At 42.2% G+C, this 23955-nt stretch overlaps 1 protein-coding gene across 1 annotated transcript in view; it reads left to right on the top strand.

Annotated features, from left to right (window-relative positions):
* Positions 1 to 23955, top strand: part of TEX264 (testis expressed 264, ER-phagy receptor) — a 248990-nt gene that overhangs the window by 39379 nt on the left and 185656 nt on the right. Inside the window, exon 2 of the mRNA XM_033925797.1 lies at positions 22625 to 22846. Coding sequence (XP_033781688.1) covers positions 22625 to 22846 — 222 coding nt within the window. The remainder of the gene's footprint in view (positions 1 to 22624; positions 22847 to 23955) is intronic.

Genomic DNA, 23955 nt, shown 5'->3' with positions numbered 1-23955 from the left:
ACTGGATTGGGATTAGGAATAACTGGGAGAAGAAAGAAAAACTTGGCATGGCTGAAGAGCAAGGCAGAGACTGGTAGGACTGTTTATGAGAGAGAGAGAAGCTGGTGGAGACTGGGGGTGGGGTGGGGCATTGGAGGGAGGTAGAAGAAAAATGATAAGGCCAATAAATAAGGTCTAGTTCAGATGTCAGCACCCTTTTTACATCAAAGAGCCAATTTATCCAAAATGTTTTACCCAAGATTTACAAAGAGCAGCAAATGTATCTTCTATCCCCTCCAACACCTCTCAGGTCTCTGCACCTCTCATTCCTCCCCCCAACCCATAGCCAAGGTTCTTTCCACTCATCAGGCCCCGATCTTTTAATCTTCTCCACACCCTACAATCCCTCCACCCCGGGCCTCCCAAAGTACCTGGGGGTCCAGCGGGAGTATGTCTGCCTTCTAAAATGGCTTTCTTGCGGAAGCTTATGGTACTACACCAGGGGTGTCAAACTCAATCACATAAGGGACCGAAATCTAAAACATAGGCTAAGTCGTGGGCTGAATTTTTTATTAAGATACTTAGGGATCCTTTTATTAAGGTACGCTAACCGATTTAGTGCACGCTACATGCACACCTTAATAAAAGGACCCTTTAGTCTTAGTTACAACCTCTCCAACCCCATGCCGGCTCTGTGATGTAAACAAAATAAATAAATAAAGACTTTTCCTCTCTCATTTAGGTCCTAGTTCACGCTTGCTATCTAACACCAGCTCTGGCAGGATACACATTTCAAATCTGACATTGTAATCACAAAACAGAAACTAAAATTATTTTTTCTACCTTTTGTTTTCTGTTCATTATTCAAATCCTGTTGGTCCCAGGCTCTGGTTGTCTTCTGATAACTCGCTTGCTTGCCAGGGTCTCCTGCCCATTTGTTGTTTTCTTCTTTCTCCGTGCTATAACAATCCATCTAACATCTCTGTCCTCCCCTTCCATTTCCCTTCTCTCCTCCTGGCATCTTTCCTTGTTTTCATCTCCATCCCCACAGCTGCAGCAATGGACCCCACCATCCCCATATCCACCATCTCTCCTTTTCTCAACTACCCTTTCATCCAGCACCTCTCCCTCCTTCCCCACCACCCCAGGGTTCGCCATCTCTCCCTTTCTCTTCCCAACTACCCTCCTATCCAGTATCTCTATCCCCCCTCCACACCATCCCTTGTATCCAACTTCTCTCCCTTTCTGTTCCTTCCTTCCCTCCACCCTATTGTTCACCATCTCTTAGACCCATTATTTCTTCCCCATTGGAAAGGACCAATGATTCACATTTCTCCATCTTTTTTGCTGACCAGTCAATCGAGACAAGGCAGGCCAGCTTCCAAGGCTTTAATTGTCAGATGGATTTGCATGGCAGTTTCTTCTTCCTATATTGCCTTCTTCCTATATTGCCTGTGGCAAATAGCCATCTTTCTCTCTCTTGGCACATTTGAATAGAAGTGTAGCTGCCTTCTGAAATTGGTAGAGCAGCTACTTGATCTACTCTCTATACCTTTACAAGGTTCTATAGAGTGGGTGTGGTGTCTTAAGAGGATGTCGTATTTGTGTTTTCAGTCCTGCAGGCAAGCTCATCTGTCCTTCCCTAGACAGTCTGGCACTGCTTTGGTACATCAACTTCAGTACAGAATCCTATGTCTTTGCAACAGAATGGAAAATTGGGTTCGTAATCTATCTGTTATAAGACATAGGATTCTGTGCATCCCTCCCTGTGCAGATTTACAATTTGCCTGTTTGCTACCTTGTACATTGCTAGGGTCCATCACGGGGCTGCATCTCCTGTGTTTTGGATGAACATGGGATTTCTTATGCAGTAGTGCTAGTTGCACACAGCAGGTTGGTTTCTGGATACTCCTAAGTTGTGAGTTCATGTTATATAGTAACATAGTAGATGACGGCAGATAAAGACCCGAATGGTCCATCCAGTCTGCCCGAATGGTCCATCCAGTCTGCCCAACCTGATTCAATTTAAATTTTTTCTTCTTAGCTATTTCTGGGCAAGAATCCAAAGCTCTATCCGGTACTGTGCTTAGGTTCCAACTGCCGAAATCTCCGTCAAAACTCACTCCAGCCCATCTACACCCTACCAGCCATTGAAGCCCTCCCCAGCCATCCTCCACCAAACGGCCATATACAGACACAGATCGTGCAAGTCTGCCCAGTACTGGCCTTAGTTCTTCAATATTAACTATTATTTTCTGATTCTAGATCCTCTGTGTTCATCCCATGCTTCTTTGAACTCCGTCACCGTTTTCCTCTCCATCACCTCTTTTGGGAGCGTATTCCAGGCATCCACCACCCTCTCCGTAAAGTAGAATTTCCTAACATTGCTCTTGAATCTACCACCCCTCAACCTCAAATTATGTCCTCTGGTTTTACCATTTTCCTTTCTCTGGAAAATATTTTGTTCTAAGTTAATACCCTTCAAGTATTTGAACGTCTGAATCATATCTCCCCTGTCCCTCCTTTCCTCTAGTGTATACATATTCAGGGTTTTCCAGTCTCTCCTCATTCATCTTCTGGCGCAAGCCTCCTATCATTTTCATCGCCCTCCTCTGGATCGCTTCAAGTCTTCTTACATCCTGATAAGATTGCTGCAGATCTTATCATCGGCACATAATAAAAACCTCATGAAGTGACAGTTACAATAAGATAGTTTATTAGCAATAAGCATAAGGCAGCTCACATGAAATAGTAAAGTACAGCATATTGGCTATAAGGATAACATACATAGGAAATAGCAATCTGATGTTCTTTTAGGTCTGACTCCTCTCTCTGTTATACCCGTTGACATAATATTTATAGTAGCTTAGGGTATCACCTAGTTACAGATTACATCACATTCATCATTTTTATTGGCTATATGGTGTATACACTTATCATGGAGCCACACTGAAGCATGATGTCACCTGGTGCCAAAACTGACCTTTCTATATTTCCCTGACAAATGCATTCCCAATACTAAGGCTAATAATTTCAGAGGACAAGCCCCCACCTTCCTGAGTTACACTGTCCTTCGCTAGTATTTCTTAGGAGGACTTCTTATCATGTATTGTACTGTTCTGAAAAGTTCCAAAACAGTGATGTCACAGTCAGGAGATCTGACTGCTGGTTTCTGGAGCAAAGATGAATCTCTCTCTTACTGGCAGAGAGGAAAATGATTGCTTAGAAGTTTGAATTCATATGCACAATGTCTTTCTTAGAAATATAACTATTTAGGGTTCTCAGTGGTCTTCGCCAACAATATATGGAGGTCTTATGCTTGCATCTTCTTTCGCCTACATTTTCATGCAGGTCTTACTTCCGATTCTCCCCTGATTCGTCCTCAGTCCTTCGCCAGATATGGTCTCCAAAACTGAACACAATACTCCAAGCGGGGCTCACCAACGACCTTTACAGGAGCATTAACACCACCTTCTTTCTACTGGCTACGCCTCTCTTTATACAGCCCAGCATCCTTCCAGCAGCAGCCGCCGTCTTGTCACAAAGTTTTTTTGCCTTTAGATCTTCAGACACTATCATCCCAAGGTCCTTCTCCCCATCAGTACATATCAGCTTCTCACCTCCCAGCATATACGGTTCCTGCCCAAGTCCGGTCCTCGAGATCTACAGGTAGGCCATGTTTTCAGGATATCCACAATGAATATGCATGAGAGAGATTTGCATACCAAGAAGGCAGTGCAGGCAAATGTCTCTCATGTATATTCATTGTGGATATCCTGAAAACCTGGCCTGCCAGTAGATCTCGAAGACTGGACTTGGGAAGGCCTGCTGAAATGCATTACTCTGCATTTCTTTGCATTGAATTTTAGTTGTTAGGCATTAGACCATTCCTCTAACTTTTGCAGATCCTTTTTCATATTTTCCATGTTGATGATTGTTGTTTTTTATAGAGTAGAACAGAAATATATGTTGTCTCCGAGGAAGTTCCCCTTGCCCCATCTCCTCTTTTCTTCTGTTTCAGTGGAGTTCAGTTGCTTTGGTGCTAACTGAAGAGGGAGCTATTCTCCACTGATGAAGGGGGAGGACTTGAAAGATATGAGTGATACCCTTCTGCAAAGTTTGCTGTTAAAGGAGGATCCTGTCTTATAACAGAAGATTATCGAGATAAGAACCTAATATTCCGGCAGCATTACAAGATGTTTCCATTATTTCTGTGAAGAAATAGAGATTAACACAACAAATGGAAAAAGCATGCAGAGCCTAGCTCATGATATTCTTTCCATCCCTTCTAAATCTATATCTATATCTATCTATAAGAACATAAGCTTTGCCTCTGCTGGGTCAGACCAGAGATCCATCATGCCCAGCAGTCCGCTCATGTGGTGGTCCATCAGGTCCAGGACCTATATAGTAGCCCTCTATCTATACCCTTCTATCCCCTTTTCCTTCAGAAAATTGTCCAATTCCTTCTTGAACTCCAATACCATACCCTGTCCTATCACTCCCTCTGGAAGCGCGTTCCAGGTGTCCATCCGTTAGGTGAAGAAGAACTTCCTAGCATTGGTTCTGAATCTGTCCCCTTTTAATTTTTCCAAATGCCCTCTCGTTCTTATAATTGTCAAAAGTTTGAAGAATCTATCCCTCTCCACTTTCTCTATGCCCTTCATGATCTTGTAAGTCTCTATTATATCCCCTCTAAGTCTCCACTTTTCCAGCAAAAAAAGCCCCAGTCTCTCTAATCTTTCAGTGTCTGTATTGTCTCTGGAGATGAGAGGGGATGGGCAGTTTGAATAGAGCAGTTCCCAAACATTCCTTTGGTTCTGAAAGAAAAATATAATAAGCCTGTGTAATTGTAGTCCATTAGATGCCATTGTCAACAGATTTCAAAGGATTGATTGTACCATTTAATAACAGGGTATCTCGGTATTGCTGTGTTTCACCACTAGTTGGCAGGGGACACAGCAATCAGTAGGAAACCAGATGGTTGAGTCCATAATTAACTAAATTAATTTGGAAACACTGCCCCCTCCTCAGCAACCAAATTATTCACTCATATCTGATTGCTAAGAGCCAGTCCAGTAGGGATTGAAACACAGTGGAGCATGCCTCATGGAATTATATTCAATTCCTGTCCATGCATGTATGTGTTTCAACTTTGTGTAGTCTTTAACCAAGAGAATAGAGAAGAGGAAGAGGTCATTTGAGAAGAGAAATTTTCTAACTGGTCTGGTATGTCCTAGTGTTTCTGTGATGCTGAAGTTAGATAGAACTCCTTCTCCCATGGAGCTCATTTTGGGCCATTTTTGATCCCGACCTATTTTCAGATTTTGGTTTTCACCTCTTTCCCTTCCCTTCACCCACCTCCAACAACAAATTAAATTTCTTAGAGTTGTTTTGTCTTCAGCCAGAGATGGTTGACCATTTGTATATAATTAGAGAGTTTTGGAAATAAGCCCTTCGATTTCTTTCCAGCATTCTGTTGGCCGCCTGATAACTGTGAAGTAAGAGAAGGAAGGAAAGTGAGCAACCTGGCAAGTAGACAGGGATGATCTGGTTCAGCCCAGGAAACTGCTTGTCTAGTTTAGTGATTGATTTGAAGTAGAGATCTGCTATTGTATGCGGTCACGTGAATATTAAGTGGCCGTACTGAATAAAAGTTTGGGATGCACTGGCTTAGAATGCGATGTTTGTAAGTCTATCCAGTCTGTCTAAATGGCTTCACACTGCAGTGTCATAGACCTTAAGCTAATCTGTGACTTTCCTCTGAACGAATTTTATTCTTCTTTGAATTTTGTTACTATTTTTGCCTCTATTACCATATATACTCGAATGTAAGTCGATCTGAGTATAAGACGAGGTACCCTTTTTCTCCCAAAATGGAGGAAAAATAGTTGACTTGACTATAAGACCGGGTGTGTGTGTGTAAGACCGGGTGTGTGTGTATTAATATTTATGTGTTATGCCATGCTCTCCACCCTGTCCTCCTCCCTTCCTTTCAAGCTCTGCACCCTGTGCCACCTCCCTGCCCTGTATCCTGTCCCCCCTCTCTCATGATGCCCTGCAGACCTCCACCAAGCCTGCCGTATGACCTGGTGGTGGTCCAGTGGTAGGCCGGGACAGCGTCTCCTGTCCTGGCGGATTGTCAATTATTTTTTTTTATCTCCCTCACCCCCTTTTTGAATCCAAGCCTCCAAGTTTTATCTAGATGGTTTACAGTCAATAAAAATATTTAAAAGCAAAACTTAAAAAAAAAAATTCCACCACATAATAATTAAATGTGGAGGAGGGGGGGAGGTTACATATGTTACTTGAGACTGACATGACAGGGGGAAGGTACAAGAGGTGGTAAAAAAATACATCGAGATAAAAAATATATATAAAGGAGGGAACGGGATGGATAAAAAATTAGGAGTTAATTTGTATCTAAAGAGGCATCTGGAGTTGAAAACCTGAAATGAATGTTATTCCAGGGAAAGAAAAGGGTTCCTGGATTAGGTATTGTAAGCATCCGTGAATAAAAAAGTTTTGAGTTTTGTCCTGAATAATGTGAGAAGACTCTCTTGTTTTCAATGTAGGAGAAGAGTGTTTCCGAGTGAGGGAGCTATGACTGAGAAGATGGATTTTCTGGTGGTGGTGTAGGAGATTTCTCGGCTGGAGGGGAGAACAAGCAAATCTTGATAATTTGAGCACTACACTCGTTCGGGCACTTGTTTTTTCCCTTTAATGCTATTTGTTGCAAAACCTTATCTACCACGGACCCCTGAGGAAGGTGTGTTGTCCGAAACACGGACCGTGTCGGGTCCCTCGGTTGGTAATAAGGTTGTATATACCATTAGAGTTTGAAATAAACAGTGCCTGCATCTTGTTCATAGTCTGTAGTTGTTTTTGGCTTTTACTGGAGCTTTAATGAACATGGCCACTGGGAATTTTACTTAGAAACAGAGAAAAATGAAAGTAGATAAGACTTTACAGCCTATGCAGTCTGCCCTTCCAAGCCATCTACTATCTCTTTTTCTCCCTTAGAGATCCTATGTACTTCTAAAGCTTCCTTGAATTCAAATACAGTCTTTATTTCCATCCGATTGCACGGAGCTTTTGATTAGGCTCCTTTATTGATGGCTTTTTCTAGTGTTTCTTGGGTTTTGTGTCGGCGTCTCTTCCCCAGAGAGGGAAGCTTATACAAAACTGAAAACCTGAGAAAACTGCAGAGTGTTTTTGTTGTATTTGTTGCTGTTTTTTCTGCTTAAGGTAACAGCCCTGGTAGAGGAGTCTGAGAGTTCCCTGTAATCTGGATTAATCATAATAAAAGATGGCAAGTACACTGAAATAGTGTTCAAGATTGCAACTGCACTCTCTCTTCTTGTGAAGTGGTGTACACTGATCAGTCTTTTTGCTTCCTGATTATAGCCTAATGTATGTCCCATTTTGCTCCATATGCTTTTGTACACTAACTTTTGAGACCCAGTCAGTATATGCTTTTTATATCCACATCTTGGAATTAAGAGGGCCAGGATGAATGGACTGGAAAAGGTGGCTTTTGGTTTTTTAATTGTTGCCCAGAAAAAGAGCTGGGGATAGGGATTTCATTTGCGGACACAAGATGGCAGTAGAGTACAATCACGGTGCACCAAGCATTTTAAGCTGTCTTCATCGAGGTGTTAACCTAGCTTTACTGAAGAAGGATGTATGTGCGTGGGTGGCTGTTTGCAGGAATATACAATGTGTTTTTACATGTCTTGTAGTGACTTTGAATTTTTACTAGAAATTAATAGTTGAATGTTTACTGTGTTCTGAGATTGGGTAGAAGAGTTGTAAGTATGGCCACACTGGAAAACACCAACAATCTATCAAGCCCAATGTTTTGTAATAGTAGTTCATCTAAGTCACAAGTACCTGATGATCCCCAAAGGCAAAATAAATTTAATTTTCCTTATCCTAGAAATAAGTAGATTTTCATTGTCTGCCTTAATAGCTGTTTATCCGATCCAAACCATTTTTAAACCCTGCTATCCTAACAGCTTTTACCACATTTCTGTATTTTAGTGAATAAATATTTTTTTGTTCTAAATGTACTACTTTGTAATGTCATTGCATATACCCTAGTCTTTGTAGCTTTGGAAAGAGCAAACAACTCTTCATGTGCACCTGTTCTGTTCCATCATTATGTTATATACTTCTATTACATCTCCAAGCTGAAGAGCCCTAACCTCTTTAGCCTTTCTTCATAGGGGAGTCATTCCATCCCATCATCCTGTCAAAATAAACTGTGAATAATCTGAGTGAAAACAAGGCAAGGAAACAAAAATGCCATGGCACGCAGCCTATGAGCATGCAGAGCTGATGATCATAGCTGCAGCACTGCAAACAAAGTGAGGTCAGGGTGTGCAGAAAAAGACTACTAGAACCAGAGTGTAGGGAGGAGGTAAGGTGACTTGCTGAAGGTAACACAAAAAAAACTGAGGATTTTAATTTGGGAGTGTCAGGAAGTGAGGAGAACAGCTGCCCCGGCACCCTGAGGTTGATTCCCACTGCAGCTCCTTGTGACTCTTAACGCTTCATTGCCCCAGGTACAAAATAAGTAATTACCTGTCTAAAATAGGTAAACTGCGTTTTTCATTTTTCTTGGCCCTGAGCTGTAAGGCTGGCTTAAGGAGTGCTACTTCAGGGATGCAGACAGCAGTTATTGTGAAGGAGCCGTGATGATTCCCATCAATCCTAGAGAGTGCCACTCCTAATGGCTTGTGTAGGGTGCCACCACTGCAGATGCCAACCCTGCTGGGTCATCCTTTCTATGAGTTAAAAAGTAGAGAGGATACAGTATGATGGAAGTCTTTTAATCTTTTTTTTCTTTTCTTTTTTATCAAGTTTCAAAATATTTTTCAAGCATATTACACGTTGTACAGAAAGAATGGATCTTTCTCACATGAGTAATCCCAAAACCAAGGGAGAAAGAAATGAAATGGAAAAAGAAATATTTTAACTGACCATTTTCAAGTCCACAATGGTTAGATCCCAAATTATAACGAGCGGTTTAAAGAATATCTTTAACTGTTTTAAGAAAAAATAAAGCAAATTGGTTGAAATGTTACATGAGAGACATATTTATCAATAAGAGCTAAACAATCACTCTCAAGGTGTTTCAAAGATGAGAAAGTTGTCAACTGAAAAGGTTCAAAAAATACACACGTTACAGAACGATATTTTACGATGCATTTTCATGGATATCTAAGAAAAAAGTCCCTCCCAATAAAGTGACTTCAGACATCATAAGTAGAAATTGGAGTCTCAAGGGCCACATCAAGAAAAATTTGTATTTTTAGCCCTAGAAATTCTTTGTGCCGGTTTCAGGATCCACATTTTATCTGGCAATAAAGCCACTGTCACCAACAAGGTTGAAGGTTTAACAACCTCTTTATCAGAATCTCCAATATATCCATTATCTAAACTTTGAGCTTCTTGACCTTGTTCAGAATTTGTTGATCCTGTTGTGTTTTAGCTGGCAAGTAATAAGCCTGAGCAAAAGGTGGAATTGAATTTTCAGGCACCATCAAAACTTCTAAGAAATATCTTTAACATTTCTCATACATACACTCTAGAAAAGTTTAAGAAACGTAAACTTTTTCTATGAAATTTATTCTTCAAAAGTTCTATTTTGTGGATATCTTGTTTCATGAGTAAATCAAGGAAAAGGTTTTGTTGTTTACCTGCAATTACATCACTTCACTATATCTAAACCTACAAATAAACTAAATTCTCTATCTAAATGTAGCTAAATCTTTAAATTGGATTAAAGGAAATTATAGATTACCCCAAATACTAATTCTCTCTGTGAAACAGCTCACACACAGTGGAGGAAGGGAACCAAAACAGGAGCAGGAGCCAAAGTCACTAGCCACCCCTCACCTTACTCTCTGAATAGACTTTTATCCATAAATTTTATACAATGTGACAAAGATGGGCACTTGTCTTCTTTACACAACCCCTAAAAGAGGGGGACAAAATACACAATACCAGCCAATCTCCATTTGCCGGATTATGCTATACCCCTTCTCCTGGGCTTGTGATTGGTGAACACATGCCAAATCCTCCTGTTTGTAGAACCTCTTGCCAATTCAGGTCATCTTGCCCCAACATCTTGGCCTGACATGTCACAGATAAGTCCTGTTCTCTTCAGCCTCTGCCTATTCTACATGATCATCCATTTTGGGGTTCAACTTAAATACTTGGTCACTGGCAAATCTCAGACAGCCAAGCAAAGGCCCTTTGCTGATCTGAAAAATAACCTAATTATGAAATCGGGCTTGTCAGCCATTTCAGAGAGGAGGAAAAATATCCTACTGTCTTTCATTTTAAGTTAATCATTGTCTTACTAAATTTGTCATCCTGCTATTCCCATTTATGTTCATAAAATAATATACTTAGTTCCTTATAGGTGGACGGATTCGAAAGGGATTTGGAGGCTTCCAGGGCTCACTGAGCACTAGGGAGATGTTTACATGGTAGGAGAAAAGGGTTGTGGTGCTCACTGGGCCACCAGAGATTTACAAGATTTGCCATAGAATGAGCACCCAGGAGGGAGTGGATAACACGAAAAAGGACCTGCAAAAGTTAGAAGAATGATCTGAAGTTTGGAAGTTAAAAATTTAAAGCAACAATGGGCAGAGTTGCAGTTAGGGAGTAGAAATCAAAGAGAGCTGTATGTGGTAAGAGGTGAGAGGCTGGTATGAACAGACAGGGAGAAGGACTTAGGGTGATAAGTGTCTGAGGATTCGAAAGCAACAAAATAATGTGATAAGGCAGTGGCCATAGCCAGAAGGATGCTGGGCTGTGCTATATATACAGGGAGGCATAACCAGCCCAATCAAAAAGTGTTCAGGCGCTCTTGTTGTTGAGGCCCCACTTGGAGTATTTGTGTTCTGTTTTGGAGGCTAGAAGTAAAAAAAAAAGCGGTTCAGAGAAAGGTGACAAAAATGGTGTGAGGCGAGGGGGAGTTATTTCCTTGTTTGTTTACAACTACTCTGTCCATTAACTATGTGGAAAATGGCTATAAAATGTATTATAGGTGGTATTTTACCTCCAATAGGGTTCAACGTATTTTGGGACGGGGTTCGGACTGTTGTTGGAGAAACAGGGGTGGGGGGATTTTCTGCATATCTGGTGGGTCTGCCCTAGTCCGTGTGTTGCGGAAACATTGCCCAGTGTGTTTGGAGAGTTGTTTGTTGAATGTGACAGTACCTGGCTTTATGAAACCTGAACAGAAATTTGCAGCTGGTGTGTTTACAGCCGCTCGGTTGGCATCAGCCCATCGCTGGAGGTCTCCGGCTATCCCTGGTTGCTGTGAGATATATCACCGACTGGACTACCTCCAACTGATGTCTAAGTTGACGGCTCTTCGTCGTAAGACTGTGGGTAATTATCATAAGGTGTGGGATAACTATGTACAGTGGCAAGCAGTACAGGAAGTGTTCTATGGAGATATGATAGCTGCTCCATGTCCACGTGGTCTAGTTGTATTGGGGGATGGGGTTTGCTGGGCTGTCTGGAGGTGGGGTTGGGGGTGGGTTGGAGGGTGGGTTGGAGGGGGGGTTGGGAGAAAACGGGGAGGGGGGATTTTGAGAGTGTTGCAATGGTTTTTTTAATTACTTGTACTTGGCTATCCTGTTTTATTGCTATGGAGGATTTTGCTTCGGTATGGGGCTTGCGCATAACTGTAAAAGCTTAAAGGCTATGAACACACTAAAGTGTCTGTTTTAGTGCTATCGCTGCTGTAAGCCTGGCAGCCTTTGCAGCAGCATGAGGAGGGAGAGAGGCTGGACCATGGAAGGTGGAACGGGGGAAGAATCTTGGGGTGGGGGTGGGGAGTGATGCTGGACCATATTTGATAGGGTTGGTGGAGAGGGAAAATACTAAACATCGGGGAGGAAGAGGAGTAGCCCAGTGATTAGTGCAGTGGCCTGGAAACCGAGTTCAGTTTCCAAGTGCAGTTTTTTGTGACTCTAGGTAAGTTACTCAGCTCACAATTGCCTTAGGTACAAAGTAAGTCTCCCTATGTAGTATGTAAATTGCTTTTGATTGTAACCACAGAAAGATAATATATCGAGTCCCATCCCCTTTTCAGGAGAAGAGATGCTGGATGGAGAGAACATAAGAATTGCCGCTGCTGGGTCAGACCATTAGTCCTTTGTGCCCAGAAGTCCACTCATGCGGCAGCCCTTAGGTCAAAGACCAGTGCCCTAACTGAATCTAGCTTTACCTGCGTATGTTCTGGTTCAGCTGGAACTTGTCTAACTTTGTCTTGAATCCCTGGAGAGTGGTTTCCCCTATAACAGCCTCCGGAAGAGAATTCCAGTTTTCCACCACTCTGGGTGAAGAAGAACTTCCTTACGGAATCTATCCCCTTTTAACTTTAGAGAATGCCCTCTCGTTCTCTCTACCTTGGAGAGGGTGAACAACCTGTCTCTATCTACTAAGTCTATTCCCTTCATTATCTTGAACATAAGAACATAAGAACTGCCTTCTCCGGATCAGACCTTCGGTCCATCAAGTCCGGCGATCCGCACACGCGGAGGCCCTGCCAGGTGTACACCTGGCGTAATTTATATTCCACCATATCCTTATATGCCTCTCTTAAGGAGATATGCATCTAGTTTGCTCTTGAAGCCTAGGACGGTAGATTCCGCAATAATCTCCTCTGGGAGAGCATTCCAGGTGTCAACCACTCTCTGAGTGAAGCAGAACTTCCTGACATTAGTCCTGAACCTGTCCCCCCTTAGCTTCATTACATGTCCTCTAGTCCGTGTCAAATTGGACAATGTAAATAATCTTCTCTGCTCTATTTTGTCGATTCCTTTCAGTATTTTGAAGGTCTCGATCATATCCCCACGCAGTCTCCTTTTCTCAAGGGAGAACAATCCTAGTGTTATAAGTCTGTCCTCGTATTCCAGTTTCTCCATACCCTTCACCAGTTTTGTTGCTCGTCTCTGCACCCTCTCCAGCAGTTTTATATCCTTCTTTAGGTAGGGAGACCAATGTTGGACGCAGTATTCCAAGTGTGGTCTGACCATTGCCCTATAAAGCGGCATTATAACTTTCTCCGATCTACTCGAGATTCCTTTCTTTATCATGCCCAACATTCTATTTGCCTTCTTTGCCGCTGCCGCGCATTGTGCCGACGGCTTCAGGGTTCTGTCTATCAGCACACCCAGGTCCTTTTCTTGTTCACTCTTCCCCAGAGTTGCACCTGACATTGTATACTCGTATTCCTTATTTTTATTGCCTAAATGCATTACCTTGCATTTCTCCACATTGAATTTCATCTGCCATTTCTCCGCCCATGTTTCTAACTGACACAAGTCGCTCTGGAGTTTCTCGCTATCATCCTGCGATCTGATTGCCCGGCATAGTTTTGTATCGTCTGCAAACTTGATGATCTCACTGGATGTTCCTTCCTCTAGGTCATTGATATAAATATTAAAAAGGATCGGCCCAAGTACCGAGCCCTCTCAGTCTCCTCCTTTCAAGGGAGAAGAGGCCCAGTTTCTCTAATCTCTCACTTTGGTGGGTGTTACAGGGGGGGGCCTGAGTGATTGATTGAATCTGGCAAAAGGAGACAGTGAGGAGTGTGAGCATGGGGGGAGAGAAGATGAATGGTTGTGGTGATACATGTCATGCATTTGGGCTGCAAAAAACCCGAGGAAACGTTACAGTTTAAGGGAGGAAGAACTTTTGTGCATGAAAGAGGAGCAAGACTTCGATATGATAGTATGTGATGATCTTAAGGTGACCAATCAGGTTGAAAAAGGGCAAGGGCAAAAGCTAGAAAGATGCTTGGGTGCCTAGGGAGAGGAATGGCCAGCAGGAAAAAGGAGGTAATGATGCCTTTGTACAAATTCTGCACCTTGCATTTGAATTTCTATCTAACTATGACCTCCTAAGTGGATATTTTGTAATTTTGGTCCTGTCTCTTGAAACATTTGCAATTCCTGTCAGCATGATGGCATCTGAAAATTGTCACTATTGGTTAATAAACATACCTAGCTCTGGTGGTTCCATCCCTCGTTACCTTGAACCATTAAGATCTGCTCTTTGAGTGCATTTTGTTCAGCAACCTTATATCTGGTTTAATGAGCTGGAACTTACCTGTGGTGGAGGCTGAGTGGGAGGATATTGCTGGTCTCTATATCAGTGGTTCTTAAGCTTGTCCTGGGGGACCACCACCCCCTCCCCAGCCAGTTGGGTTTTCAAGATATCCCTAATGAATATGCATGAGGCAGATTTGCATATAAGAGAGGTGACAGGCATGCAAAGCTGCCTCATAAGTATTCATTAGGGATATCTTGAAAACCCAAGTGGCTGGGGGTCCTCCAAGACAGGTTTAAGAACCACTTCTCTATATTTGATAACCGATTTCTTTGTCTGATATATGATGGCTCAAAAGAATTTACCAGTGGTTGGAGGGGGGATGTCAGTTCTCAGAGCAGCATGGCTCAGCAGTCTCATTGACGTAGGGCTGTGGGATGCAGCTCCAGAGTCAACCTTCCAGCCTCTTTGTTTCCTTTCTCTGTTCTTCCCTCTCCTCTTTGCTTCTTTTCCTTCACCGACACTGGCTTTTTCCTTACAGTGCCCCAGTCCTCTTCTGCGCTTTCTGAAGGTTGTCTCATTTGCCTTATTCTCCCTTTTTATATACTTTATAAACACTGCCACTCGCATCTAACATATTTTCACTCTATTCCAATGATGCCTCAAGTTCCTAATTGTTGTAAATGTCAGCAGGGTGGTTTTATTTCAGGAATGAAATGTGTGTTAGCAAATTTTCTTTCTGATCAAGCTGAAACAAATGACATCGGGGTGGTTATTCCACTGTTTCATTTCTTTCTAACAATTATAATTAAAGTGAATATTTGATGGTTTGGAATAGGATATGAGCAATGTTATTTGGATCAACGGAAAACGAGGGTTTTTGAAATGATATTTTTTACTTATATAATCTGTAATTTTTATGTCTGTTTTTCTAATATATTAAAATTAGTCTTTATGGCAGCCAGCCTGTCGCTCACTTGCCTTTTTTTTCTCACATACTTTGTCTCTCACGCTGCCGCGCTTCTTGGCTCTTCATTCCTCTCTCCTCTCACACATTCTCGCTTCTGCAGCTTTCCACAAAACATGAAAAGGGGAAGCAATTATACCCCAGAGTTAACTGTTAAATTGGTGCTGTAGTCTAAGCACTAATTTCTCATTTGCTATTTAATTCAGAATCTGCTTGAACCTTTTATCTTCTTGTAGTTTCAGCTGTGTCGCTGGTCAATACCATCAAGAGTCTGTCATTGGTGTATATTACCTGCACCTCTTCCCACCCACCTCTGTCACTGACGTAGCAAGATAAATTACAGCAGATAGCAAAAAATGGGCATAACCAGGCTGCCCAGTTCTCTTTTACACTTAAGAGTACAGTAAAACCCTGGCTTGCAAGAAATTTGGTTTGCAAGTGTTTTGCAAGACAAGCAAAACATTTTATTAAATTGTAACTTGATTTCTAAACAAGCAAAGTCTTGCAATACGAATACATACAGTATACACACGTCACATCACAACTGAGCCGATGGTTCTTCTCTCTCTGACAATGCAAGAGTATAATGACTGTTCAAAATGACCAAAGTCTTGCAATACAAGTACATACAGTATATACGGGTTCCCAGAAATATCTAAGAAAAAGGACCACTTAAACTAAATTAATTTATGGAGCATGTGTGGTTGGACAGACTGGATGGATCACTTGGGTCTTTATCTGCTGTCATTTACTATGTTACATCATTACAACTGAGCTGATGGTTCTTCTCTCTCTGACGCTGCGGGAGTGTAGTGACTGTTCTAAACGAGCAAGGTCTTGCAATACGAGTACATACAATATTTTGTATTAAAGTTTTTGGGTTGTGGAACAAATCGTCTGAGTGTCCATTATTTCTTATGGGGAAATTCACTTTGATTTACGAGTGTTTTGGATTACAAGCATGCTTCTGGAACGAATAATGCTCACAAACCAAGGTTTTACTGTATATCATTTCCGTGCCATGTCTTTTTGCTTATGTCAAGATAACCGTGATGTTTTTCATTGTTAGTCCTCTAATATTCTAGGTAGGTAGTCGAGTCCATTATTATAATTCAGTTTTCTACCCTCTCTGTAATTATCCCAACCTTGCTCAAATTCTGACATGGTGTTGACCACCAGCACTCCTCCCCAAAGGCTATTCCAGAAAGCTGCCACCCTGTCAAGTAAAGAGAAACTTCCTCGTATTTCCTAATCCAGCTTCAGATCATGATCCCTTGTGCTTGAATCTCTCTTTCTGTGTAAAATTTCTGTACTTTATTGAAGCTTGCTAAATATATAAATGTTTGTCATAAGAACATAAGAATTGCCACTGCTGGGTCAGACCAGTGGTCCATCGCACCCAGCAGTCCGCTCACGCGGCGGCCCCCAGGTCAAAGACCAGAGCCCTAACTGAGATCAACCCTACCTGCGTACGTTCCAGTTCAGCAGGAACTTGTCCAACCTTGTATTGAATCCCTAGAGGATGTTTTCCCCTATAACAGCCTCCGGAAGATCGTTCCAGTTTTCCACCACTCTCTGGGTGAAGAAGAACTTCCTTACGTTTGTACGGAATCTATCCCCTTTTAACTTTAGAGAGTGCCCTCTCGTTCTCCCTAGGAAAGAACTAAAAACCACCTTGTTTAAGAAATTTATAACCTAACCAGACTTCTCCCCTAAAATCGGAGCCTCCTCCCATCCCAAGGAGTCCATTTACCCTCTTCTGCCAAAATTTCTATCTTTAATTGTCACCAGTTTTTCCCACTGGTGCCCGTCCTTCGTTCAAATGTACCAAGTTAACAACTTACTTCTCATCAACATCTTATGTTATCTTTTTCACCTTCGCAGTCTTGCACCTTTGTAACCCAAAGCGCAATCTCCTTTCTCTTCTCCTACTTATGCTCTGAATATCGTCGACTGTATAATGCTACTCATTGTGAAACCGTGTAATACACAGACCCTGTAACTCTCCTGTTACTATCACTAGATGTTCAATGCTATACTCTGTAATTCGCTGTCTGTACAGTTTCTCTTCATTGTAAACCGCCTAGAAGTCGCAAGATTGTTGGCGGTATATAAGAATAAAGTTATTATTATTACCTTGGAGAGGATGAACAACCTGTCTTTATCTACTAAGTCTATTCCCTTCAGTATCTTGAATGTTTCTATCATGTCCCCTCTCAGTCTCCTCTTTTCGAGGGAGAAGAGGCCCAGTTTCTCTAATCTCTCACTGTACGGCAACTCCTCCAGCCCCTTAACCATTTTAGTTGCTCTTCTCTGTACCCTTTCGAATAGTACAGTGTCCTCCTTCATGACGGCGACCAGTGCTGGATGCAGTATTCCAGGTGAGGGCGTACCATGGCCCTGTACAGAGGCATGATAACTTTCTCCGATCTGTTTGTGATCCCCTTCTTAATCATTCCTAGCATTCTGTTCGCCCTCTTTGACACCACCGCGCATTGCGCGGACAGCTTCATCGACTTGTCGACCAGTACTCCCAAGTCTCTTTCCTGGGGGGGGTCTCTCCAAGTACCACCGCAGACATCCTGTATTCGTGCATAAGATTTTTGTTACCAGCATGTATCACCTTACACTTATCTACATTAAACCTCATTTGCCATGTCGCAGCCCATTTCTTGAGCGTGTTTATGTCCTGTTGCAGGTCATCGCAATCCTTCTGCGTCTTCACTACTCTGAATAGCTTCGTATCGTCTGCAAATTTAATCACCTTGCTTGTCGTACCAATTTCCAGGTCGTTTATTCCAAGCACCGAACCCGCAGCACTCCGCTCGTGACGCTTTTCCAGTCTGAGTGTTGACCATTTACTCCCCACTCTCTGTTTCCTATCCGCCAACCAGTTTTTTATCCACATGAGCATGTCACCCTTGATTCCATGGCTCGCAATTTTTCGTAGTAGTCGTTCATGCAGGACCTTGTCGATCGCCTTCTGAAAATCCAGATATACAATGTAGACCGAGTCACCCTTGTCTATCTGCCTGTTTACTCCCTCGAAGAAGTGCAACTAGTTCGTCAAGTAAGATCTTCCCTTGCTGAAGCTGTGCTGGCTGGTCCTCGTCGGATTGTGTCCGTCAAGGTGATCAATGATGTGGTCCTTTATCAGCGCCTCAACCATTTTTCCTGGTACCGAGGTCAGATTCACCAGTCTGTAATTTCCCGGATCTCCTCTTGAACCTTTCTTAAAGATCGGTGTAACATTCGCCACTTTCCAGTCTTCCATAATCCTTCCCGATTTGATCGACAGATTGGCTATCAGTTGAAGCAGTTCAGCTATAGTCCCTTTTAATTCCTTGATTACCCTCGGATGGATGCCATCCGGTCCCGGGGATTTATCGTTTTTAAGCCTAACAATCTGGCTGCATACCTCTTCTAGACTGACCGTCAACCCTGTCAGTTTCCCGTTTTCGTTTTCCGTATATAGCCTGTCAGCTTCCGGTATGTTGTGTATATCCTCTTCGGTAAATACAGACGCAAAAATGTGTTCAATTTATCGGCAATGGCTTTGTCCTCTTTTAGCACTCCCTTTATTCCATGGTCATCCAACAGCCCTACCGCTTCCTTCGCTGGTCATTTCCCCTTAATATATTGAAAGAACGGCTTGAAGTTTTTCGCCTCTTTGGCTATTTTTTCCTCATTGTCTCTTTTGGCCCCTCTTAGATGCTGTTTGTGCTTTTTCCAGTTTTCATCCGTTTTTGACCTTTTCCATTCCTTAAATGAAGTCTTCTTGTCTCTGATTGTTTCCTTCACCACTAAAGTGAGCCACGCCGATTCCTTGTTCTTTTTCCTCTAGGATCCCTTGTTGATATGTGGTATATATAGATTTTGTGCCTCGGTGACCGTGTCCTTAAAAAGGGACCATGCTTACTCTAGTGTTTTTACAGTGCTTATCCTCTTCTTAATCTTCCCCATTATGAGTCTCATCCCTTCATAATCCCCTTTTCAGAAGTTCAGTGCCGTGGCCATCGTTCTGAATCAATGTTTCATCAAAGCGGATCATATTGTGATCACTGGTTCCCAGCGTCCCCTCTACTTCTACATCTTGTGCCGGTTCTCGTAGTCCATTTAGAATTAAGTGCAGAATTGCATTTCCTCTCATATTTTCCTTGACAAGTTGTTCCAGGAAGCAATTGCGCACAGCATCCAGGAACTTGGTTTTCCTACTGCAGCCGGAGGTGCATAGGTTCCATTCTATCCCCGGATAATTGAAGTCACCCATGATAATTGCGTTGCCTCCCTTGCAGTTGCGTTTAATCTCGTCCGTCATCAATTTCTTCGGACTGCCCTGGGGTCAGTAGTAGATGCCGATCTTTCACTGGAAAAGAGAAATCATTTACTATTACTACTGTTAATTATTTCTATAGCGCTACGAGACGTATGCAGTGCTGCATAGAGTCACAAAGAGACAGAGCTTACAATTTAAACAATATTTAGATGTGCAGTTTGTGCTGTTAGCTTGTTTTTATGTTATCTGTCTGAATTTAATTGTTATGAGTGTGTTAGCTGCTTAGGAATGTAATTGTAGGTGGGTTATAAGCATGTTATATGTAATGAAATGAGGAAATGGCTGCTGTGAGTTCCCATAGTCTCTCGAGACTACGACGGGAACTCTCTACAGCTATTTCCTAATGGTGATCTGCACAGGCCAGGAGCGTAGGAAGATCGCTCCTTCCCTGAAAGCCCTCTAGACCACCAGGTAAGGCCGGGAAGGCGGCAGGGAGGTAAAAAATATGTTTTTTTTATTTCCCCCCCCCCCCAAAAAAAAAAAATCACGATTATGTGAAATTGCGAGTGCAGAAATCGCGAATGGGGAGGGGGAAGTGTATGCTCGCAAACTAAGGTTCCACTGTATTTCTATATTGCTACCAGACGTAAGCAGCATTGTACAGAGTCGCAAAGAAGACAGTCCCTGCTCGAAAGAGCTTACAATCTAAACAGACAAGACAGACAAACAGGATGTTATGGATACCGTTAAGGGAACGGTTAATCAGCTAGCTGGAGGGCAGAGAAGTAGGGTTAAGGATTGAAAGCTGTATGAAAAAGGTGGGTTTTCAGTCAGCTTTTAAAACAAGGGAAGGGGCTAACCACTCTATCCACTCTTTTTTTTTACACCTATCCATAAGAAAATTCTGTAATTGAACTGGAACCCCAGAAAGTGTAACCAGCTATTATTCTCATGATTAATCAGGCACTTACATGGGAATTTAAGAAAACAAAGTTCCACCTGCCTCCAAAAACCTTTGACTTTAGTTGCAGACAGGTTTCCTTCATACCCGTTTCCCTAGCTACATCTGGGAAAACAGTCAGTAATTGACCACAAAATAGCAATTTGTCAATTAGCAAAATACAGCTTCATAATAGACCTTTTCAGGACAAAGTGCATCCAACAAAGTAGCACGTTTTACTATAACAGCTGAGGAAGAGAGAAAGTTTTGGTGGCGTTGACCTCGCCCACCACCAGCACTTTTCTTTGGCTTCTCCATTAGCTGTACTTTGGTCATGTTCAGGTTCACGCTTATTATAATGCAAATCATAGTAACATAGTAGATGATGACAGATAAAGACCTGAATGGTCCATGCAGTCTGCCCAACCTGATTCCATTTAAATTTTTTAAATTTTTTCTTTTTAGCTATTTCTGGGCAAGAATCCAAAGCTCTACCCGGTACTGTCCTTGGGTTCCAATTGCCGAAATCTCCGTTAAAACCTACTCCATCCCATCTACACCCTCCCAGCCATTGAAGCCCTCTCCAGCCCATCCTCCCCCAAACGGCCATATACAAACACAGACCGTGCAAGTCTGCCCAGTACTGGCCTTAGTTCAATATTTAATATTATTTTCTGATTCTAGATCCTCTGTGTTCATCCCACGCTTCTTTGAACTCAGTCACCGTTTCCTCTCCACCACCTCTCTCGGGAGCACATTCCAGGCATCCACCACCCTCTCCGTAAAGTAGAATTTCCTAACATTGCCTTTGAATCTACTACCCCTCAACCTCAAATTATGTCACTAATTGTCAGAATGGAGCAGAAACATAGTACCTCCAAGTTTCCAAGTTTATTAGTTTTTTAATATCCCGACCATCAAGCAAATGTCTGGCCGGTTAACAGTGTTTTGTAAAGGCTAAAAATGTTATAAAATAATGTGAACATATATGTCGTAGACTAGACAAACTGGAGAGTGAGGGAGGTAATGGGAGGAAGGGAGAAGTTACATAATTTAGTAAAGAAGGAGAAAATGGGGAGGGGATAGAACGTGAGGATTAGGGTAACATTGTTGGAGCATATACTTATTCTCTGTAATAGTCAGAAAGAGGGAGAGAGGGAAACAAAAAAGAGAGAGATTAAAGAGAAGAAGGAGAGAGATTTAGATTTAACCGAAGGCATCTTGAAATAAGAAAGTCTTTAAGCCGGTCTTGAATTTATTTAAATTTTGTTCGTCCCATAAATGTTGTGGAAGAGAATTCCATAGTGTAGGTGCAGTTACTACCTCCAAATAGTTTGTTGAGCGCTGGGTCACAATGCATTCAATGCATCAATAGTGTGTAAACTCATGGAAACACTACTTAAATGTAAATTAGATACGATTTTGGATAAGGGGAATCTAAGGGATCCTAGTCAACATGGATTCACTAAGGGTAGGTCATACCAATCCAATCTTATCAGCTTCTTTGATTGGGTAACAGGAAAGCTAGACTTGGGAGAGTCTCTGGACATAGTGTACTTAGATTTCAGTAAAGCTTTTGACAGCGTCCCACACCGTAGACTATTAAACAAGATGAAATCGATGGGGTTAGGTGAGACATTAATTGCATGGGTCAATGATTGACTGAGTGGAAGACTTCAGAGGGTGGTGGTCAACCGCACCCTCTCTGAGACATCGGAGGTGACCAGCGGAGTGCCACAGGGCTCGGTCCTGGGTCCATTCCTTTTTAACATATTCATAAGGGACTTGACCCGAGGGCTTCAGGGTAACGTAACACTATTCGCCGATGACGCCAAACTATGTAATATAGTAAGTGAAAGCAATCTGCAGGATAGTATGACGCAGGATCTGCTTACGTTGGGGAAACTGGGCCTCGACATGGCAGCTGGGCTTCAACGCTAAGACATGATAATTTTAAGAAGATCTGGGGGCCATTGGAAAGTTATTGTAAGGAGTGAACATAAATTTTCCTTTGTTTAGGTATATTGATTTTATTGGGGGGGGGGGGGGGTGTTAAGGGTGTATTATTTTATCTATTTGATTATGATAGGGTTACTTGAAATATGTTTATGGATAGTAATGGAGGGAGAATGGGTGGGATGGGTGGTAATTTTTATGTTTTATGATTATTTGTGAATGATTTTCAAGTGTTATATGTTTGTATTGGTATAATTATTGTACACTTGTTGATAGATTTAAAATGAATAAAGAATTAAAAAAAATAATAATTTGTGTTACAAGGAAAAGAATCAGTAATGAGATCATGTTTCACCATTGACTATAATCTCTGTTTGCCTTATATCCCTAAGCACTTGTCTTGTTTTTTTCTCTTTTTTATTGGCAGGTTCCTGCTGAGAAGTGCCGCTACATTGTGGGCAGTATCTTGAGCGAAGGAGATCAGAAACCTACCCCGGAGATGAATCGCCTCTTTCACAAGTATGGCTTCAAGATGATCACCTTCCCAGAGCTCAGCCATGTGGTTATGGCAACCTTTCCCTACACCACCCCGTTCTCTATCCAGCTGGCCACTAATCGGGTCCACCCTGCTCTCGACACGTACATCAAGGTCAGTATTTTGTCTTGCACCTTTTACTCTTTGCATCTTTGGTGACATAGTGGAATGCTATCAGCTACTGAATCAATGTCCTCTTGTTCTGTGGTTGGTGTCTTTATTAGAGTAGAAAGTTGTGCAGGGACAGAAATCAAATCAATCCACATCTGTCCCTGCAGCTAATCTCTTCCATCCCCTACTGTCCCCATAAACTTAGAATTGTTTCATTTAATTATGTTACTGAATTAGAGGCCAGATCCTCTAATGCAGGGGTGCCCAAATGGTCGATCGACCATATGCGAGTTGATTGCATAGCCTTTGTGATCTTGTTCTTCCTGCCTCCCCGAGCCAGGCCAGGCACGTACAAGCACCAGACCCACAAGCCTTCACCTCTGACGTCAGAGAGGAAGTTCTGGGCCAGCCAATCGCTGCCTGGTTGGCCTGGAATTTCCTCTCCGACGTCAGAATTGACATCAGAGGTGAAGGCTTGTGGGTCCGGCACTTGTACATGCCAGGCCTGTCTCTGGGAAGCAGGGAGAATTTGCGGCGCAATGGGGGGGCAGGGGGAGAGAGAAAGACAGAAATAAAGAGGGGCAGGGAGAGAGAAAAAGAAAGAGAGACAAAAAGAAAAGAGGGGGGCAGAAAGAAAGAAAGGCAGAAATAAATAAATATTGAATTTACAGTCAAAAGAAGGAAGTGCAACCAGAGACTCATGAAATCATCAGATAAAAAGGTAGGAAAAATGATTTTATTTTCAATTTAATGATGAAAATGTGTCCGTTTTGAGAATTTATATCTGCTGTCTATATTTTGCACTATGGCCCCCATTTACTAAACTGCGATAGTGGTTTTTAGCGCAGCGAGCCTATGAGCTTTGGGAGCAGCGAGAGGCATTCAGCACAGCTCCCTGCGTTAAAAGCTGCTATCACGGTTTAGTAAAAGGGGAGGGGTTATATTTGTCTTTTTTTGCATAGTTGTTACTGAGGTGACATTGCATATTTTAAAGTCATCTGTCTTGACATCTGACAAAAAAACCCGAATACAAATGATAATTAACATTTTCTCTTCGTATAGTGTGCTTTGTGTTTTTTAAAATTTTATTGTTGGTAGATCATTTTGACTTG

This window comes from Geotrypetes seraphini, chromosome 17 (assembly GCF_902459505.1).
Source record: "Geotrypetes seraphini chromosome 17, aGeoSer1.1, whole genome shotgun sequence".
Taxonomy (NCBI): Eukaryota; Metazoa; Chordata; class Amphibia; order Gymnophiona; family Dermophiidae; genus Geotrypetes; species Geotrypetes seraphini.
Note: the sequence above shows the minus strand (reverse complement) of the source record. Positions and strands in the feature narration are given on the sequence as shown.